At 40.9% G+C, this 17336-nt stretch overlaps 1 protein-coding gene across 6 annotated transcripts in view; it reads left to right on the forward strand.

Annotated features, from left to right (window-relative positions):
- Positions 1 to 3265: 3265 nt before the first annotated feature.
- CADPS2 (calcium dependent secretion activator 2) overlaps positions 3266 to 17336 on the forward strand; it is a 447742-nt gene continuing 433671 nt past the window's right edge. For 5 of the 6 annotated variants that reach the window (XM_072964580.1, XM_072964581.1, XM_015237597.3 and 2 more), the window contains exon 1: positions 3267 to 3912. In XM_072964580.1, the coding sequence (XP_072820681.1) occupies positions 3571 to 3912 (342 nt within the window). In that variant the 5' untranslated portion in view covers positions 3267 to 3570. Of the gene's footprint in view, positions 3913 to 17336 lie in introns of all 6 variants that reach the window. The other variant, XM_072964582.1, reaches the window with a different exon arrangement.

Consider the following 17336-nt stretch of genomic DNA (forward strand, 5'->3'; position numbering starts at 1 on the left):
CATTTGGCAAGAACCTTAGTGTAAGCACAAATTTGAAAATGTGAATTAAAAATTATTAGGGCACAATTAATTTTTAATGATCAGGTTTTCTCTTCTGATTCCTTTTCTTCAGACCATGCCTCATTTGGAAGAGGAAGGGAGGGTTCCCCGGAGACCTATCATAGGCCCTCTTCTCCCTCTGAACTCATGTTTTTCTGGACATCATTGTCCACATCTGTAGCTTCAATTGCCCTGCCACCAATACGCTGATGGTTCCCTCATCCAGATTTGAGTGTCAGGTTTGCATTTCTTTCCTTCTTTTTTTTAAATTGAAGTATAGTCAGTTTACAATGTTGTGTCAATTTCTGGTGTACAGCATAATAGTTCAGTCATACATATATGTGCATATATTCATTTTCATATTTTTTTTCATTATAGGTTACTACAAGATATGAACACAGTTCCCTGTGCTATTTCCAATTGGGTCTAGGAGCTCTCTGATAAGCTCCTCAAACCTTGATGTTTCTCCAAACCTATGTGTCCTCTAGGAGTTCATACTTCATCTATTATCAGTCAAGTTACCCTATCCTGGGAATTATACTCTATCTTTGACCCTCTATATTAGCTCCTCATACGTATTCTATTAATTCCTTGTCCACCTCTTAATCTTTCCTCCTCCCTTTCTCCCCTGTCTTAAATTCAAGCCCTCATTATTTCTCTCCCAGATTTCCTTAGTAATCTCATTGGTACCTCGCCTCTGGTTTCACTGCCATTGCATTGCTCCAGATTGAGTCTCCAAATGTAAATAATTTCATACCTTTGCAAACGTGGTTCCTCCTGTCTACAGTGCCGTCACCCCAACAGGTATGAATCATTCTTCAAGACATGTAAAGCCTTCTGGAAGACTTCCCTTACTCTGTCTTGAATATAGTATTTTTTTCCCCTCTGTATTACCATTACTTCCTGGCTTATTAGAATGATCATCAGATTGCAATAGGAATATTTATTTTCTGTTTTTTTTTTAATAGTTGTTTTTCTCAGCTGTTGTTCTTTAACTTGTGAACTTCTTCAGGTCAGAGACTGTATCTTGTTCTTCTAAATATACCCAGCATAGTTTTAACAATGTTAGTTTCTTAACCAGTGTATGTGTAATTAATAAACTCCTTACATATTCTCTTTGTTGTTTTGAATATTTCTTTAATTTATGCCCCTGAAACCATTTTCATCTTCATAGAGAAAACACTGTATATGTTAGTCTACAAATTATTAGACGTTTTCCAGTGGGATTTCCAAGGCTTGGAGAATCTTTAATTTGATAATGCTTTTTTTTTTAAATAGGAAGAGACTAATAAGTTATCACATCAAGTAGTTTTAACTAATTAATAAAGGAAACTGAAAAACATACCTTTCTTGGCCAGGAAAGAATGGGCAATAAAGCTGCTATACATAAATTGTACTTTTATGTGCCTAGGAATTAAATTCTTATTTTAGTTATCAGTTTAATAAACATCATACATTTAATACATTGATTTATAATCAGACAAATTGTAATAGAAAAAAAGCCACTATTTGGAACTAGAAAAGATTCAATATGTTGAGTCCTTGTTCTGTTAGCTGTTGGTTCTGTAGGAAAAGTATTTTCTAAGTCTTAGATTCCTTATCTGTACAATGGAATTAAAAATAAATGGGACAATGTATTTAAAGGGCTTAGGCAGTACCAGGTACAAAGATGTAAATGGTAATCATCATCATCACCACCACCACCACCTGCCTCAAAATGTTACTCTGGTGACGTTATTAGATAAGCACATTTATAAAACTTTGCAAAATGTAAAGAGTCATGTATATGGCGTTAGATACTATGACTTAAATGAATAAGCTTGCCATTTATTGTTTACCTTGTTAAAAATGAAACACAGTCTTTAAATATATCAGTTTTTGAGATTTGTATTCCTTGGCAATTGGAGACCAGCCAGCAGTCACACCCTCAGTGTGTGGCACTGTGGGCACCGGGAAGGATGGATAAATAGGCAAGGCTCCCCAGGAGTAAACGCCTCCTTGCCGCTCTACCCCACCTAGGGAGGATACGAGTAAATGCAGAAGGAAAGCCTGTCGCATGTGGACTAACAGTGCAAGTGGCTTGCAACAGCTATAGCGCTCTCTGGTCATGCGAAGCTCAGAGAGGGTAGTGTCATCCGCCCGGTGATAACTGCACTGAGCTTCGTCAGCTCCCTGCCAGCTTGGCCACAGCACACTGCACCTTGTGTTGAAAGTACTGTTTCCCCGATTCCCACTCCCTGTCTGGATTAAGAACACCGGAAAAACCACAAAAAGAAACTCCTAGGTGGTTCTGGCATTGGGACTGAGAAATCTGCGCAGATAAGACAGGCTTCGGGTGCAGCTTTGAGACGCCCACTTGAGGCCAGAATCAACAGTGACCAAGTGCTGTGGGCCCTAGTGCGCTGCGAGCTCGTCCGAACGCTAACAGTGCTGGACACCTGGTGTGCCCTCAAATATTTGCCGAATAAATGTCTACACTACACAACCTGCTTTGAGTCAACCACATCCCAACCCAGAAAATAATCAAGCTACGTGTGAGCTAAATCAGTGTCATTTCGCAAATATAAAATCTATCTTGCTCATACGTCTACAGAAATAAAGGCAGTTTAAAAGGAAAGCCTTGTGTGTTTTGTTTTGTTTTGTTTTGTTTCGCTTTGCTTTTCAAGAACGTTCCTCTGACTTTTACAATCTGGACTTCAGCATGAGCGTCAGACAGCAGCAGAGCAGAGCTAGAGACTTTGCAAAGTCTTTTCCCAAAGTTATTTGAAGGTGAAGGGCTCCGGCTCCAATTTTCCGCGCTGGGGTTCAACCCTGGGTATCAAATTCGAGTCTGAGACACTGGTTCCGGCCGCTCCCCTCACCTGGGGAGGCGAAAGGTGGGGAGCAGTTCTCCGGCTCCCTGTCCGCCTTGCCCTCAGGAAGCTTCAGGGAGAAAACGGAAAGGGTGGTGTGGGTCACGGTAGTCGGAGCACCCGGGGAGGGGGGGCGCACACAGAATCTCTACGCTCAGGGGCCCCCAGCCTTTGCAAATTGCGCGCGGGGCACCCGGGCAGCGAGCCCAGCGGCGGCGGCGGCGCGCGCACGCGCACTCCGCGGCCCCGCGCCCGCTCCTCAACATTCCATTCCACGTGTTGCTTGTTGTAGGCGCCACAGGTTCCCCACCTGCGCCCGGGCGCTCGGGCAGCTCCGCCTCGGCGCGCGGACGTTGGAGGACCACAGAGGCGATGGGGCCCGGGCCGGCCGAGCAGTTCCCGAGGCGCTTGGGCTCGCCCCCAGCGCTAACTCCGCCTATTTAATCCCGGCGGCTCCCCCTCTCTCCATCCTCCCCGCGGCTCCCGCCCGCCCCTTTCGCCCTGGTGGTAGGAAACACTCCTGGGTCTAACTCGACGTGTCCGGAAAGCCTCGGCCAGTTTCCCTTTCGCTCTGCGGCCGCTGCTGCCAGCCGCGCGGCTTCCTCAGACCCGCGGGCGCAGCCGCCGGGGCTGAGGCGCCCGGGGGCCGCGGGCCGAGCGGCGGGGCGCCCCGAGCACCATGCTGGACCCGTCTTCCAGCGAAGAGGAGTCGGACGAGGGGCTGGAAGAGGAGAGCCGCGATGTGCTGGTGGCGGCCGGCGGCTCTCAGCGAGCGCCGCCGGCTCCGGCTCGGGAAGGGCGGCGGGACGCGGCGGGACGCGCGGGCGGCGGCGGCGGCGCGGCCAGACCGGTGAGCCCGAGCCCCTCGGTGCTCAGCGAGGGGCGAGACGAACCCGAACGGCAGCTGGACGAGGAGCAGGAGCGGAGCATCCGCTTGCAGCTGTACGTCTTCGTGGTGAGATGCATCGCATACCCCTTCAACGCCAAGCAGCCCACCGACATGGCCCGGAGGCAGCAGAAGGTGAGTTGCCTGCAGGACCGGGCGCCTCCTGCCCCCACTTCTTCCCTGGGCTTTTCTCCCGGGGGAGCTGTGGGGCGTCAGCCCGCTGTCGTTCTGCAGGACCCTGTATTTTTGTTAGTCTTGGAGGGCAAGGGAATCTTAGCGGGGGAGGCCGGCGCCTTAGCCCGCTGGGTGTCGGGTTGCAGCGGACGCGTCTTTCCCGCGGTTGGCAGAAGCTGTCAACTTGGCGTCCGTGGGACCGAGACCGACCCCACAGCCCAGGCAGTGCGACGGTGGCACCCGGCGGGCTCGGCCCGGGCCAGGTTGGAGCGCTGCTCTCATCAGCTTTAATTTCGAAAGGCGCTGGTGCATTCCTGTCCACTTAGCCCTGCCGGGGCTGGGCTTTGCCGTGGGTCTGTGTGAGTGTGGAATCTGGACACTTCCGTCAGCTGGAGAGAAGTCTTCTCCAGGGCGAAGGGGCAGGAGTGTTCCTCGGTGAATAAAAAACAAAGCTAACCTGACAAGTATCCTGTGCTGCTACGGAACTGGGACATCAAATCTTAAGAAGGGAGGTGTGCAGCTTCGGAGAGTTGCTGTGGGTTAGTAGTCCCTGGTTTGGTCAGGCCTAATGAAAACACACTGTTAATAAAGGACTGGTGCATAACCACTTCATGACGAATGCTTTTCTTTTTTTTTTTCTTCCCCAGAGAGGTAAGGAGTTTGTTTCAGGTGAAATGTCTGTCAACTTTAGTTCTAAATCAGGACTGTAATGGTCTACTATTCCGTAGCACACAAAACTAGTGACTCAGATTGCCCTAACTGGGTAAATGTTTTCAATAGAAAGTGGGAACTCTTTCTAATAAGACTGCTGAACCTAGAAGGTTCAGTGGAAATCTGCAACAGGCCCCTTAATTTGGGACAAGACGCGGAGACCCAGAGAAATTGTAATTTGCCTAAGGCATGTCTAGTTGCACAGATGTCTGGTGTTTGTCTGAAGCATTAATTCCAGCCTGTGATGCATTTCTTAGAAATCTGGAGAGCTTCTGAATTCACTTTTGAAAAACTTTGAGTGAATGCAGTCTTCCCCACTACCCTCCCACCCGCATTTCCCCAACCTCTTGAAACAGGCCTCAACTAATCAGCTGTTTGGAATCACTCACTCCCTGGGAGTGCTGATAAGATGATTCTCTACAGCTGGCAGCTAATTCCACAGATCCTTCAAGTACCTAACCCTCTAGGTAACTCAGTCACAGAATGCCAGAACTGGAAAAGCCGCTGGGATCTAGGCAGACCCCTCAGTTTTGAAGGAGAGTATTTCCGAGTAACATTTTCTAGTCCCTAATCCACTGGCATGATTGAAGCAACCATTCCTGTGTTCAGTTTTGAGTGCCCTGTGGAGTTTTTGTGCACCTTCCATTCCCCTCCTAGGTGAGTACCTTATTGTCTCATCCTTTGCTTGCATTGGGTTGCACTGCAGTCACCAAGTTCTTATCTTTGTAGGTCAAGAGAGTTTCAACGTCACTAGTCACTCTTAAATGAAGAACTTTTTGATGTATGTTTTATGTTGTCATGTAAAGTTTTATGTATATAATCCAGTCTCCAGTTTTTTATTCATATTGTATTTAAGCTTATTTTCAGTGCGTTAAAGTATAAAAATAAGGTATGTTGAAACTAAGAGGCTATTCCTGCCTGGAACATTGTTTTGAAGATACTTTTGCAAAAACTTACTGGTAGCTGACTTACATTATGCATTTTGGTAATGAAACACTCCCCTTGCTTGTTCAAATAGTGCAGGTCTCTTTGACTCCTGTTTAAATAGAATGTTTCTCCAGAAATTATATGAATTGGCAACAGGTGCAGTCACAATACCACTGAGGAGACCATTGTTAAAACCTTATCCAAGCATTACAAAGAAAATTGCAACTACAAAAAAGCAAAACACTGCATATGTTGTGTGCAGAAATACTTGGAAAATGATAGGAGATCTCTATTTTCTAAGTATTGAGAGAGAAACTTCACCAACTGAAGGTGAAGTTTCATGAGTTGTTTTTTTTTAAAGGAGGAGACCTGCAAACAACCAAAGTATTTCTCTTATTCGAACTTACTCAAATGGCCCCATACTTTTTTTAAAAAGCATGTTGCTCGTTAAAGGGAGTTGGAGCAATTCTTGGCAGTCAGGTTTCCTCCTAGGACAAAATGAAACGGGAATTTAACAATGTTCTTGTGAATTTGATGCACAAGCCAATAATTAATGCCAAAAACTTTGTCTTGAATTATACAGTTGGGTTATATAAAAGAAGTAACAGGATAATTGGAAAATCACTAATCCATTGTATATTTTTATTCAGTATCTTAAAGTAGTCAGAGATTTAGTAAAAGGATTTAATAGCTTAAATTGTTATTGAAATGCATATTGCTGCTTACTCACTTCTCGCAACTTTGAGAATTTAGAAACTCAGAAATTGAGATCTGAAAGTGTCTTCATCGTATAAATGAAGAAAATTTATTCACAGGAAGATAACAAGCCTTATCCTGGCAATCAAAGCCCTCACTGTTAGGGTTGGTGAGTTTCTGTGAACCTGAGCTAAGGTGCAGTATTTATTTCTTTTTTTTCCCACTTGACTAAAATGGCCCACAGAGCTAATAAGAGGTTGTATCCATAAGTTGAGAAAGCTTAACAGCATTAAACTCAGTTGACTAAAACATGCCTGTCCTTACTTCTAGCTGGGAAATTTCAGCTCAGAATAGCGGTGGTTAGTTTATGCCCGGCTGGTAACTTATGGCTCTATAGAAATTTCTAGGTGTGAACGTAGACCAACGACTGACAAAACCTTGTACCAGGTGGTCACACCACCTAAATGGTTCACACATGGTACAAATGTGAAATAACATTCGGTGTCAAATGACTTCAGTTGTGAATAAGGCTTGAACCTCTGATACTTATTTAGCTTGATTACCTTTGCACCCTCAGTTAGCAACAGTGATAAACCTTGGATGATTCTAGATCATTCATTAAAGGTGGGAACAGCATTGAAGCCAGAAAACAATGACACAGATACAGCTAATCAGTTATTACTTAATAAAGGCAGTTTGTCTTTCGAACCTTTGGAAAACATTGAGACCCTAAAGGGAAAATCAGAGGACCATGTTGATTAGAAGGTAGGGAGAATCTGACAACATAATGACCACCACAAGAGGTTAAGTGTGTGTTCCATAGAGTGGGTTTACAGATTGCGGGTCTCAATTTATAACTATTTCAGGTGTGTATGACTTAAAGCACTAACAGTTTTGGTTAGCCAGTCTGTAGGTTTCTAGTCAGTAGTTGCATTGTTCATTATTTTATCATTAAACTTAGTTGCCTTCATCTGACTTTGACTAACTTGAACTAGAAATGAGGGGATTAAAATGGTACCTAATAACATTCCACGTGATTTATATACCCATGTTCTTCGTATTTTTATGTGCATTGCCACTGTAATCACACGAAACTGCCTTATTAAACTTCCTTATATAATCACTCCCACCACTTTGCATAATTTTCCACACTACGTTTGAGAAATATGTACAAATCACACTGAAATTGCAGATGGTGGGGAGGTAACCTCCTTTGGTAAAACTGATCAGGAAGAGAGCATGGTGGGGAAATACTATTGGGTGACATAACACACAGTGAGTTCTTGCCTACAGTTCCTTCTGTCTGAAGGTTATCCTACAATAAAGTGGTCACTTTCGTCCCTCTTTGGAAGTGGGAGTACTTTCTGTGGTTTTTTTAAAAAAAAAACAACCCAAAAAACAAAACGAAAACTTTCTTACTGCTTAGGTGATCCCGGAGCTTAGGAAGAGAGCCAATTTTATGAAAAAATGGGCTAGATTTACAAAGGCCGAGAATCACTTATGCCAGGGGTCATTGTGCCTTAGTGCTGTGCTGTGCCATCTTTGAAGCCTAAGATACAACTGTGGCCTGATGTATCCCCAGCATGGTGCATGGGGTGTAAGAAGGTAGTGCTTGTCGGATACACAGAAGCGTCAGATTTAGTCCACGTCTGAAAGAATTAGTGAGGTATAGGTTGGAGGAAAGAATGTAAAGGTGAAAAGTTGACTCTTCCGTGGAAACAGTGTTCCTAAACATGTTTTGAGACCTGCAGGACTCCTCCTACCCTTTCTGAAGAGAGCCATAAAAAAGCCATAATACTGGTTGGTGTAGAACTAATGACTTCAGAGAGACGCTGTGCCAGTGCCACTCCCAAATCCCAGACACAAGCAGTGCAGAAGCCCCGTGGTATGCCTTTCTACCTCGCAGGTTTCCTGCAGATCTGGTGATAGTCTAAAAAGCCCGTCCTCTTAGGGAATCAGGACAATTCATGCTTTATGCCCCTCGAACTCTGGTACTTTACATTGCAAACACAGAAGGGGTGGGTTATGTCGTTTGCTGCTTTTAATAAGAGGGAGTACATTGGCCTGTGGGAAGTGAGTTGGAAACCACACATTAAAGTGAAACCTCAGACTGGACTTAAAACAATATCTCAGAAAAATGCTGCTTGTTTCAACTGATTCATCCATCCCTCCACAGGGTATCTGGAGAGCACAGCACTTAATTTGGTGGAATGAGCTGTGCAAATGAAAACTCAAATGGATTAAGTGATAGTGGAGTTTGCTTCTTTCAAAAAATGAAATCTGCTGTAACTTTGATATACATCGACTGCTTCTAAAATGAAATAAAATACTGTAATTGTGTGCTCCCTCTTCAGTTTTTTAAATGGAAACAGTTCCCTTCATTTGTACCCTCACAAGATAAATAGCCTTGTTTGTAAGGTCATGAAAGACCTTCAAAACAAAATTAAGAAAGCCATTGCCAGGCTACTAGGTATGGGAATTCTGAATGGAAAATCCTGCCAGTTATCGCTGGTTAGTGAGGTGGGCCTCTTGAGTTATTGGCTGTTTTATATGCATTTCAGATGAGACCTTTCTTGTGGAAAAGAGGGTGGGTTTCATAATCATGTGTTTTAAGTTTTTAGGCTAGAAAAAAATTCTAATGATTGTAAATAGGAGAATGTCATTACAACAAATGACATCATCCCAAAGCTTTAAGGCTATTCAAAAATCAAATCATGGAACTGTCCCAAATCTGTAACATTTTATTTTAGGGTCATTGTTTAAGTTACCTAAGGATTTTGATAGGATTTATTTTCTTTAAAAACAAAACAGTGATTTTTATCCTTAACTGCACATTAGAGTCACCTGGAGAGCTTTTAAAACTCCCATTATCCAGGTTGTACCCCAGACTAATTAAATCAATCTCTGGGGTTATGGTCGTAAAGCTTCCCAGGTGATTCCAGTGTACAATAAGGCTTGAGAATCCCTGTTTTAAAGAAACTGCAGGGAAACGGTTTATGGCTTATTTTCACCTAGGCAAGGTGAAAGAATTTGCAACAGTGAGCGAGATTACTGAGTAATTAAACCCATATTAACATATTAAGGAAAAGGTAATAGGGATGCTCTAAGCAAGAGACAAACACATCCGAAATATTTTAGACTTTGTTGAATCAGTACTGTTGGATTGTGCATTTAGACTTTTAAAAGATCTTTAATTTGGTGATATGCTGGAGGCGATTGAATTACGTTAGCAAATTGTGTAATTTATTCATTACAAAACCACTGATCACCACGTTACCAACAGAAAATATAGGAGGATAAGCCTGAGTGTTTTCCATTACAAAATGAACTGGGAAGGAGAATATAGTGAAACCTCAAAGTTGAAGGTGACCCTGAGTAATGCCTAACTGAAGAATGAATTTCACAACAGTCTTGTAAGATCATTAGTGGCTGGACTGTTTCCTCAGTGTGTGCAGTGGGAATGCATTTGGGTTTTTCAAAATGTAAACCTAGAAGGTATTCTCAAGTAATTGTTTTAAGTGAAGTAATAAAACGAAGCAAGAACTTAGGAGCGTCTTGATATTTTTCTGCCTTTTCCAAAATTCTAACGTTAGGTAGACAGTAAGGAAAGCCTCTGTTTTCCTCAAACTGTATTAATAGATTAAGTCCTCGGTTTGCATCTAAGAACTTTCTGCCTTGTAGTGCATCACTGATGTTTTGCTTCTTGAAATTTTATCACAGCACTTGTGAACTTTATGGTTTGAATATTTTCATTTTATAACCTTCAAGTTAGTAATGAATTTTTATAATGAAAATGTTACCGGGGCAAGGAGTATGAATAATTAAAAGGCTATCATTCTCAGTCTGATAGCTGAGAGATTTAATTTGCTCCTTTCTGATTGCTTGGGATGGTGAAGGATGTATACGGTCTAATACCCTTTTCCCACTTTTCTGTTGAGATTTTGATTTTACTTATTAATGCGACACCTTCATCAATATGTTGAAAGTAGTGTTCCTTTCTGGAAGGTGTTTCTATAGTGTGCCTTTCATTTGGTTTTTAGGTATACTTGGATTGATCTTTTCCTTAAAAACTTATTTCTCACTTAAGCTTTAGAATAATCAATTTCCCATCCTGAATTAAAGTTTGAATCAAGGAGTTGACTTTACTTTCTTCCCCAAATAGCTAAACAACTCTTGGCAGCCTGATTTTTAATTAAGCGCTACTTTCACTACTAAGCTGTAAGGCCAAAGCATCTATATTCTTTCCTTCATTAATTCATTGATCAAATATTTATCGAGCCCTTATTACATGAGTTTATCCACAAAATATTCTAAGAATATAGCAGAGAATAAAACAAACGGAAATTTTCTCATTGGCTAAATAATGTTCAGTGATTGATAGATTATGTGTATGTTTCTCTTTACATCTGTTTCTAGGCTACCTATTCTAATTCATTAATCTGTTTTTTTTTTCCTATTGCTAGTACGATAACATTTATGATAATTTTATCATATTTTAATATCTGATGGAGATCATTCCTTGGATTCAGAGGGCCTTGGCTCTATTCTGTTCATTGTGTGAGCAAGGCATTTCATCTTTCTGGACGCTGGCTTTTTTGTTTGTATAATGGGAATAATGACCTCATAGAATTCCTGCTATGATTAAAAGAGATGATGCATGTGAAGTACTTTGTGTAGTGCCTACTGCATGGATGTGTTCCAAATTAGATGCTATCATTTTAAATTTAATCCTGTTTTGGGAAACTATTTTTTAATTCAGCCTTCCAGGAACATAGCGTATCTCTTCAGTTAAGCCTCTCATGACTTTGATATTTTGTAGTTTTATTATACAGACCCCTTGCATTTATAATCAAGTTTATTAAGCATTTTATGATGTTTGTTTTTATTGTGACATCCTGTCCTTTATGGATAAATGCAAAGCTCTAATTTTTTGTTGTTGTTGTTGTAACTGGCTGTGTTGCAGTGCACTAATGATTATTTTAGTAATTATTACTTGATTCTTCTAGATTTCTTAGGTAGGCAGTTGAATCATCTGCTGATAGTGATAACTTCTTTCTGATCCTGTCCAGTAACTGTACCTCTTCTGTTCCACAGGGTGCTGTCCTGCTGGAACGTCCAGAACTGTGTGGGTATTTGTTACTAGTACCTTTGTCCTAGTCCGGGCTTTCCTGAGAATGCTTTCAGTGTCTGCCAGTGAGTATAGTGTCAGTATTTTAGGATAACTTTTTTGCGTTTAAACATTGAGGATAAATTAATGTTAGGAATGGACTTTGAATGTTATCAAATTTCTGCATCAGTTGAGGTGATTACCTAGTTTTATTTTACTGATGTGACAGATTTCTAGGTTTCTTATTAAACTATATTTGCATTTCTAGGGTGATCCCTGTGACGCTTGGACTTGTGAAGAATTCACTCATGAAATGAACTACATCCAGAGCCTATTTTATATTTTTCCTTCCCTTAGCCTAATAGATTTTTCTTCTTATTCCAGATTCAATTGTGATAATTGCATAATTTCAGAAAACTGGTCACTTCTAGATTTTCATGTATGTTAACATAGAGTTGGACATATTTCTTGCTTATTTTCTCAATCTTTTAAGTCTTAGTTCACATTTTGTCCTCCTTTAAAATTTATTATGTATCTCAAATATTCTTCTTACAAATATACATGTTAACTTCATAAATTACGTTTTTATGAATCATTAATTTCTATCTTAAGGTTTTTAAAAATTTTTTTATTGATTTTTAATCATTTTACAATGTGTCAAATTCCAGTGTAGAGCACAATTTTTCAGTCGTACATGAACATATATATATATTCATTGTCACATTTTTTTCTCTGTGAGCTACCATAAGATCTTGTGTATATTTCTTATCTTAAGGTTTTTTTAAGGTAACTGGGAGACATAAGGGAGTAGTTCTCCTTCAATTGACTTAATTAGGATTATTTTATTTTCTACTTTTGTAATAAGAATGAAAATATAAAAATGAAAATATACAAAGCTGTGAATTTCCCTCTGGATACAGTTTGGGATCAGTTTGTTACATTATGAAATTTACTTTTATTTTGTGCTAAATCTCTTATTTCAGATCTTATTTTTTTCCTTGAACCAGTACTTATAGTTAATCAGAGAGGCATTTAAAAATTTCAAGTGCTGAAGTTTTATTTTCATTTTAGTAATTTCTAATTTTATTTTGCTGACAGAGGGCAGTTCATGGAGTTATTTCATTGTATGTATCTAAGTATTTTTACATCACAAATTCATATATATGCATATTCTGACTTTAGGATTAAGTTTTATGTCTAAATTAGCATCATTGTGTTAATCATTCCTATCTTGTCATTTTTGTAATGACTGAATTAGCCTACTATAATTATATGAACTCTTGACCAACATGGATTTGAACTGCACAGGGCCCATCAACATGCAGATTTTTTTCAGTAATAAATACTTTATAGTACCACCTGGTCTGAGGTTGGCTGAATCTGCCCACGCAGAACTTGGATATGAAGGAACAGAGCAGTTGGAGTGCCAACTGTAAGTTGTACGCAGATTTTCAACTGCACCAAGGGTCAGTCCCCCTAACCCCAGTATTCAAGATTCGACTATATTTTTAATTTATTTTGCATTTCTAGAAGTATCCATACATTTTGATGGCAGTTTTCTTTTTTCTAATTACAAATTAATTTATTTTTTAAAATCCTGGCTTGCCAGAAGTTTTGCATCTATAACATTTTTGTTAGCCTTTTCATGCTTGTTTATTCCATTTCGGCAGTGCTACTGAAAATAGGATACTGCATGAAATTTGCTTTTTAGGACACATTTTAGAAAATTATGAGTAAAGTAAATCTCATCTGCTTTCCAACTTCTATTTTTTTCTTTTCTTTTTAAATTGAAGTATAGTTGATTTATAGTGTTGTTAGCTTCTGGTGTACAGCATAGTGATTCAGTCACGTATGTATGTTTTTTCATATTTTATAGATTTCTTAATATTTCTATATTTCTTTATTTCTTTATAGATTATTATAAGATATTGAATATAGTTCCCTGTGCTATATAGTAGGACCTTGTTGTTTAACTTTTTATATATAGTAATTAGTATCTGCAAATCCTAAACGCCCAAGTTAGCCCTCTACCCCACCTTCCCTTTGATCCACAGAGTTTGTATAGACAAGGATTCTACTTTGATTCTACATAGAGTATGTAGGCAGGGATTCTACTTTGTCCAATTTTAACATTGAAACTTTCTTTTGGGGGAGTTTGAGATATACTGATAGATATCCACGACATCCACAGTTGTATGTTCACCTGTATATACGTTTAAACATATGTACACACATTATCTGCATGTGAATATGTGGGTATGCACACATTTTGGGTTTTTTATATATATACTTTTACTGAAGTATAGTCAGTTTACAATATTGTGTCAATTTCTGGTGTACAGCATAATGTTTCAGTCATACATGAACATACATATATTCATTTTCATCATAAGTTACAAGATATTGAATATATTTCCCTGTGCTATGCAGTATGAACTTGTTTATCTGTTTTATATATAGTAGTTAGTATCTGCAAACTCAAACTCCCAATTTATTTTGGGGGTTATTTTGTATTGAAAATCAATACAACAACTTTTGCCTCGTCTTTGCTTTTATAAGAGTTTGAGCCATTTTTAGTTATTGCTGATATGATGTGTTTAATCTTACTGTTTTCCATTTTCAGTGTTTTGTTTCCTTTGCTTTTGTTTTGTCTTTGCTCTTTTGTCTTTGCTCTATGGCGTTCAGCTCTCCCTTCCAGGAGCCAGCGACAGGTAGAGTGACATGATATAAATCTTCCTTTGCCTTCCTCATGGTTATGCTTACTGTTTTGATTCATTGGTCAGCGCATACTTGTTTTGAGAGGCTGTATCTCCAAATTTCTTCATGGATTATGAAGTTAGTGGACATTCCTCTCTAAAGTGAGCTTCAGTTTGATACTTAGTTTGCGGTGTTACTCCTTAAAATATTTTTATGGGTCTGTATGAATATTTTTATTGGAAGATGGGGAAAATTCTGCCATGAAACCTGTATTCTTACTCCTTTAACACATTTAGGGAAATATATTCCGACTCTTATTTAAAGAGATGAGAATCTTATTTTAATTTGGTTCTCTAGAAGAATATCTAAAACCCAAACTGCTGCTGTAGTCAAAAAGGCTTACAAAATGCTGAGTATCGTCAGGAGCAATTCTGAAACAGGACAACTTGAGGCTACCTTTGTGAAGCTCTGGTTTTCCCAGCCATAGGGAGTGCATGTATTCTCAGGCTGGTGGTAAGGGAACTTGAGATATAGCACATTCTTGCTCTCCCACCTCTGCTTCAGTTAGGGTCACTCTGCAGTCACATGTTAGAACAGTACACCTCAGATGACAGGGGAGGATGAGCCGTCGAATAATTATGAAAAATTAATGTGATTCAAGCATAAAATTCGGTAAGGATTTCCAGAGTTTGATCACCACATCCTAGAATCCTGGCCTGTAGGCTTAATTTTTCCTTTTTATTCCCTTAAACAAATATTTGAGATTATATACAATCCAATTCAACACAGGCATTGTTACAGTCTAATAGGTGAGATGCTGAATTTATGGTCCTTCAGATAAGGACAGCTCAAAGGACAGTTTGACGCTCAGGGGAGAGATCTGGGTACAAGAGGTAAACCTGAGAATTGTCTTGTAGGTTCTGACTGAAGCCATGGGCGTGACTGTGGCCAATGGAAAGAGAATCCAGCAGAGAGGGAGTTTTTACTGATTTGGTCTTAAAGAACTTCAGGCTTTAAAAGACAGGAGAGAAGGCTGAACTGGCAAAGGAAGTGGAGAAGGAACAGCCAGGAATATAAGAAAGTTAGGATGGCCTTTGTCATAGAAACTAAGGGAAGAGCTATCTTAATAGGAGGTAGAACACACAATTCCAGGGGCTCCCATCTGCGTGGAATTTAAGGTGGTACAGCCTTGAGAATAGACGATAGAGGCCAGAGTGGAGGCGGGAAGGCCAGTTGGGAGGCTGCGGCAGTGGTTCTGGTTTGAAGAGCGTGGTAGCCGAAGAGGGTATTTATATGTAGGATACAGGTGGTATTTACTCACCGTGACTTAAGTCCAAAAATACGTTACGATGGGCAACGAGGTAAAACTGTTATTTTGAAGATTATGATGTGCTAAATCTACTTAAGCTATTTCATGAAATAACACTCATGTGATTAAAATCCAAGCCTTGCCAGACTGACAGTAAACAGCTACATTCTCCCGTCCCATTCTCCCCATCCCCAGTCACATTCCCCAGGGGGACCCTTCTCACTCTCTACTATTGTGAACTCAGTTTTTAGCTCTTCTGGCCAATTCTTCATAAATTGAGATAGGATATCTTCCTCCTTCATCCTCTTTGCACTTCAGCTGTTACTTCCTGTGGGGTAGGGGGAGATATAGCCCACTCGGGCACCTGGCTCCCTTTCTTCTCGGAATACGGTTATTTAGTGCTGTTGGTTTCCGCTGGCTGACCCCGGTGTGTTCCCCCTCCTGACAAGCAGTAGACTTGCCAGCTGGGAGCATGGCTGCCTTTTCTCCTCTTGCTCTCCCCCTCCTTTTGTTAACCATGGCCCTGAGCCTGATTGTCTGCAGGGTATGGGTCAAGAACACAGCCCAGGGGGAAGTCGACTTTGTTTCTCCCCCAGCAGCGCAGGACCAGGTCCCATGAGACCGTCCGTCTTGGGGGGAGTTGCACAGGCAATGTCTGTTACAGAATTCAGGAAGCCAGGCCAAAGGTTGCTGAGATTTTGCTGCGGAGAGCAGAAAGCGAGTCTTGGCCAGCCAGGGGTCAGTATGTGGCATACAAATTGCTGCTCCAGCTGGTTACAAGTTGTTGATAGCCCTCAGAGGGGAACAGCCGGGGTCTGTTGTCTGGTCCAGATACCGCCAAGAGCTAGTGTGACTGGAAGTGATGTGTGCAGACCCTGTGGGCCATTCCCTAAAAGGGAGGGACACCTCCTCCCTGGTCTCTTCTGTTTCCCACTGGCTGGAACATCCCTGTCAGTCGTTAGAGCAGCCGTTTGGATGAGGACAGGGTTGCTACTTGTTGAGGATAGCAGGGGACACGTGCAGGAGCCCAGAGCCCTGGGAGCTTTGCCGAGGGGACCTGCTGCCCTGGCTGGGACCTCTAAGTGAGAGAGAAGAACTTCTGTTGTGTTTATGCTAACTTTACACTGAGAGGTTTGATTTTTGTTATAATCTGTTCTAATATCCACATCCTACCTGCACTTAGCTTTTTAACTTAATACACTCACACCTTGATTTCTGCGTTTTTCAACTGTGGACCTTATAGCTGTGCTCTTTCTTCTCTTAGTGTTACTCACTAGGTATTTATCTCCCGCCTCTTTCTTGCTACATTTCCAGCTTCCCTGGCAGCTGTGGATGGCCGTGTGATGTAAGTTCTGATATATGAGACAGGAGACAATCCTCTTGTGACCGAGGGAAGTACTAAGGGAACCCAGAGATGCCAGGTCAGACACACTTGATTCTGAAACCATTGCCAGCAGCACCTGTGTCCAGACGTTTTTCTTTGAGGAAAAAAATACCCTCCCAAGGTTGCTAATTGACATTTTGTGTTTTTTAAAAAAAAATTAAGATCTCTACTCTTTGAGGAGTTGATTCTAGAAATTGAAAATTGAGTTTACATCAAGACTCCTTTTTACTGCAAAACTGTATAATATGCTTGGTTGCATTTCTTGTAAAAGTATTTTTCTTGGAGTCTTTTTTTTAAAAAATCCTGTGCATCTTATCTCCCTTCATTGCCTCCTTAAGTTGTTCCAAATTATAAACCAGTGCTTCTCATCAGGGATGGTAATACCCCCAGCAGACATTTAAAACAACTTATGGGCTGTTTTTGGTTTTCTCAGTGATTGATTTTGGAGGTAGGAGTGTTGCTACTGGCATTTAGTGGCAGGATCCAGGGGTTCTGGAACTCCTGAAATGCATGCTCTGTTGTCCGTCACACACGGCATATGAATGCCCTGTTGG

This window comes from Vicugna pacos, chromosome 7 (assembly GCF_048564905.1).
Source record: "Vicugna pacos chromosome 7, VicPac4, whole genome shotgun sequence".
Lineage (NCBI taxonomy): Eukaryota > Metazoa > Chordata > Mammalia > Artiodactyla > Camelidae > Vicugna > Vicugna pacos.